We start from the raw sequence: 5,000 nt of genomic DNA, 5'->3' as shown, positions 1-5,000 counted from the left end.
GTGTGTGTGTGTGTGTGTGTGTGTGTGTGTTGTGTTTGTATGTTTGTGTGTGTGTGTGTGTCTGTGTGTACTTTTCAAGCGCATGCATGCCTGCATGCACATGCTTACACATTAGCCTTAGGATCCTGTCAGAGGTGGAGAGAGACAGATTGTATGTTTTGCTGAGGGATGATGAAGTGAGCTCATGGATGTGACAGCAGAAGCCAGGCAGCGGCATGCATGACAGATCACCTGCTGTGTAGCTAGGCGTATAAGATGGCGTTTAAAAAGATACATTTGGAGAGGGAACACATATACATGTTCATGCACACAAACAGACACATGTGGAAACATATAATGCCATTCTACATGCATGTAAGGATAAATACTTATTATGGCTTTAGAAGTATATATATATATATATATATATATATATATATATACCTGTATGTGCAATGCATGCACCCATACACACAGTTGCTGTAGTTTTTTCTACGTATGTTTCTCACTAAAAACTCTGTCCTACACCCAAAGATTTGACACATTTAATGTACATTTATATTTCACCTTGTTCCTTCCTACTTCTTGCTGGCATTAACTGCAGCCACTAACTTACTGAGTAAACAGACCTGTAGTGTTACAACCTCCGGTGTTGATACAGCAAGGAAAACTTTTTTGCAGATGTGCCAAAAAAAAAAAAAAAAAAACCACCATCATCGCCCATCATTTCATCCCTGTTTCTTGCTCCAGACTGAAAAGTATTCTCATCTATACTGAGTTTGTGTTCATTCTTATCCTCCATCACTCCCTCCCTCCATTTCTTTAGCTTGGCAAGGTGTTCATATGTCTGATGGGTTTGGCTTTCTTTTTTTTTTGGCACTTTAGCCTTTATTGACAGGGTGTGTAGAAAGACAGGAAACAAGGGAAGAGAGTAGGGGATGACATATGACAAAGGCCTCGAGCTGGATTCGAACCCGGGATGTCACATAAGGGCCTGAGCTTATGCAGTACACACTCGGGAAATGATTTTATAACCTCTCTTAAGCATGCTGAGTTTTAGTTGGGTTAGAAAGCAAAATGAAGTAACAACTGATTCCTGCCAATTAAAGCCAGCACAATTGCATCGTGCCCCCCTCCCCAAACTTCCTTTTACATAACAGGATTCTCATTTTAGCTGTGACTGTGATGTGTAGTGATGATATCGGTCCTGTTAGATTTTTATAGTTTTTTTTTCAGAACATTGAAATTTGAAAGGATTCGTAAGCCGGCTGGAGATCAGCTTTAACATATAACGTTTGACCCCAGGAAGAATAGTTGCTGCCGAGGCAGTGGTTAATGGGGATCTAAAATAAAGAAATAAAGAAATGTGAATTTTGTTAAATGTTTGTATCCAGGGCATCCGGGTGGTGTGGTGGTCTATTTCGTTGCCTACCAACACGGGGATCGCCAGTTCGAAACCCCGTGTTACCTCCGGCTTGGTTGGGTGTTCCTAGACACAATTGGCTGTGTCTGCGTGTGGGAAGCCAGATGTGGGTATGTGTCCTGGTCACTGCACTAGCGCCTCCTCTGGTCGGTCGGGGCGCATGTTCAGGGGGGGAACTGGGGGGAATAGCATGATTCTCCCACATGCTACGTCCCCCTGGTGAAATGCCTCACTGTCAGGTGAAAAGAAGCGGCTGGCAACTCCACATGTATCGGAGGAGGCATGTGTTAGTCTGCAGCACTTCCCGGATCAGCAGAGGGGGTGGAGCAGCAACCAGGACGGCTCGGAAGAAGGGTAATTGGCCAAAAAAGTTCAGTTGGGGAGAAAAAATGTTTGTATCCATTCTTGTACTCACTGTGGTCACACCGCTGCTTGTTTCAGAGTAATAAGTAAAAATACCTCTAAGTCCCTCTCTTCCTCCTTTCATTTTTCCTTCCCTCTACAGACCGAGGTCCACTGACTGGTTTGATCACCCCATCCTTTGCAATGAAAGGTAACAGTACCACCACCAGTGTCCCCCGGGGGCCCATCCCAGCCAGACCGGTACCGCAGCCCCACCCTAAAGACGAAGATTCACTGGTCCAGATGGCAGAGCACATCCCCGCAGGCACCCGCACTCCCATGTGTGGCCACTGCAACATGGTCATCAGGTGAGGGTGGAATTGAGTACATAAATGGACCAGGGACATAAATGGTCAAACCTTAAAGCTGAAATCTGTGATTTCCTTGATCTTTCCCTCCCTCGGGCAGTGAGAGCTACGAACAAGGTGTAGCAGCCATCAGCTCAGCAGTAAACAGTTCCCATCCTTGTAAAATGGCATCCTCGGACCAACGCTAACACAGGCGATCTAACGTATTACAAACTACATCAAATTGTATGGTAACACCATTTTACTGTGGCATTGACCTGCCCAACAGACACATTGCCACATTGTCATCACATTTCAATTGTCTTCCTTGTTTCAGTAGGAACGTATTTGCTACTGCACCAGTGTTGGTCCTACCCGGTCTCCAGCCATGTTAAAGACGCCTGTTAGTATTATGTAACCTGTCCATGGTCTAAATGGATAACTATTTATGGAGAAAAGTCATGGATTTCAGCTTTGAAGCATAGCATACAGTAAAGCTGCTCTGTCTAATAGCTTGTTCAACCTACCACTGTGTGATGTAATATAGCAGTATTGGTCTCACCTTTGAAAGCCAATTACTGTCTAATATGCAAATGCACGGTGGGCAGAGAAACCTGAAACCTCCTGTGCAGAGCGGACTTGCATTAACATAATGAAAGTTTGGACAGCAAACATGATAGAGTGCAGTTTGTGGATGTAAACTGGACCCTGGAGCTTCCTTCCACTAGCAACCAAAAAAAAAAAATCCTAGTATACTGCTGAAATGGTTGGAATTTATTTTATTAGTTTATTTGTCATGCATTCCGAGGGGTGATGGAGCGGTGGCAGCAGCGGTGGCAGCAGCGGCAGCGGTGGCGAAAGCTGTCGGCATTGACCGCCTTGCCCTGATGTCCCAGAGGTTTTGAATTTTAGACTAGTGCCAATGAGCCTGTTCCCAGGCAAACTTGATTGGCTTTTAAGATATACACGTAATATCTGTATTACACGTAATATCTGACAGAGGAAGATGCAGAAGACAGGAAGAAATGGAAACGGATGATCCACTGTGGTGACCCTGAACGGGAGCAACCGAAAGTAGTAGTACATGTAATACAAAAATCTCAGCCAGATGGAATATATCTTTCTGAAAACTTTGATTAGACCTCTGGTACATAATTACATAATAACAAAGTGACAAGGTGAACACATATTGTATGTTTCATGACCACTGCTGTGTCAACCACTGCCTGTTACAATCTAATAAACAGCATAAACAAATACAAGATGCCAACTACAGTTATCTGATACGTCTGCTAGTCGCCGATTTTGGTGCACTACAGTCTGAGTCTGGGTCTGGCGGGCTCAAACGTGTATGGCTGAATCTCTTCGCTGTTTCTTCTAACGCTAGCCATCTGGATGCGCGCCGCTCTTTCACCGGTCAACCTAGAAGCGGTGGTGGGCGGGGCGAAAGGCCTGTGATATTTGCATATTCAGAGATCCTGAATTTCTCAGAGGGAGAAAAGAGTAGATGTGCTTCCAGCCCCTTTCTGGAGGTTTTTTTTTTTTATGTGGGAAAACCATGTTAAACAATATATTAATCATCTCAGAGTATTTTTAAACTTTAAAACGTTTCTGGATCGGTACTTTAAGCTCCTCAATTATTAAATTATTTAAATATCACTTAAAATAATTGATTGAAACCATCTCGGGTAAACAATCTTCGTATGCAATTCTAGAACCCCAACTGAAAAGAAAACCAGAGTCTGATCCTTATCAGAGTCTGGAGCCAGCAGGTGAACTGTAAGAGAGGTGACTGTGATGTGGATACAAGTCATATGAATAAGGTTGCCTAGATTGTAATATGTTGGAAATTGCACACACACACACACACACACACACACTCGCTCTCTCTCTCACTCGCTCTCTCTCCTCCCCAAAAAATGAAGATCAGGACTATAGACTGGACTATTCCTAAATTAATTTTCAGTTTTGTCATGTTTGTGTGTGTGGATAAGAGAAACACACAGGTGTGTTGTGCGACCACATACAGCAGGTGTCAGGTTTGGTAGGTCAGTAGTGTAGAGTTAGAGATGATGAACACGACATGACTGACAGATGGTGATAGTAAAAGTGGAGGAGGAAAATAGTCTGTCCCCTGCTTTTTCAGTACTGGAGTTGTGCTTTGGATGTTTGAGAAGTACTGATAATGGCATGAGTATCATATTGGATATACAGAGCCTTGTCTAAATAATTTTATTTGACTGATGTATGAAACTACAACATACCACTGCACTAATAGCAACATTTCTCAACACTGAAGTTTGATTCGTCAGTTTTCTTGTGGCCATATATAGATAATAAGGTTTAGACCAAAGGTCTTTGATTTATTTATTTATTTTTGACTGAACATTCTTACAATTCTAAAAACAATGCTTTTTTTTAGCAGAAAAAAACTTTCCCATCCAGGGGAAATACTTCAAAAAAACTTAAGGAATCCATTTGATTTAGTTGTAGTGGAAATGGTCTTTGGAGCTAATAATTGTTTAAAATTGTGAAGTATGAAAATAAATGATAAACTACTGAATCATCATTTTTAGGCTTTTTCTCATGCCATCATGTGATATTTGACAGTGGAAAGAGTGCATGAGCGGAGCGGAGAAGAGGCAAGGCGTTGCTTTGTGTTATTTTAGCTTACAGTAGTGTACACCACATTTTCAGTTGCACCGTGAGAAGTTGAGTGGGCGCTATATTGTGAATGCCTTTTACAATCAGAATTTGGACTCTCAAACAAAATGGAGCGAGGTGAATGTAGTGCATTTTGTAGCAAATAAGGAGCGATTTTGGACACAGCTACTGACACACTTTGTGCATCAAAGAAATAAAAAGCTTTTAGAATTGAGTCTAGTTAACCTCTCCGTACTCGCTCAAAC

At 42.4% G+C, this 5,000-nt stretch overlaps 1 protein-coding gene across 1 annotated transcript in view; it reads left to right on the top strand.

Moving 5' to 3' along the window:
* pdlim5a (PDZ and LIM domain 5a) overlaps positions 1-5,000 on the top strand; it is a 146,010-nt gene that overhangs the window by 133,552 nt on the left and 7,458 nt on the right. Inside the window, exon 9 of the mRNA XM_056283887.1 lies at positions 1,908-2,112. Within this exon, the coding sequence (XP_056139862.1) occupies positions 1,908-2,112 (205 nt within the window). The remainder of the gene's footprint in view (positions 1-1,907; positions 2,113-5,000) is intronic.

Source organism: Lampris incognitus, chromosome 1 (genome assembly GCF_029633865.1).
Source record: "Lampris incognitus isolate fLamInc1 chromosome 1, fLamInc1.hap2, whole genome shotgun sequence".
NCBI lineage: Eukaryota > Metazoa > Chordata > Actinopteri > Lampriformes > Lampridae > Lampris > Lampris incognitus.
The sequence above is the reverse complement of the archived record's forward strand: the minus strand, read 5'-3'. Positions and strand labels throughout refer to the sequence as shown.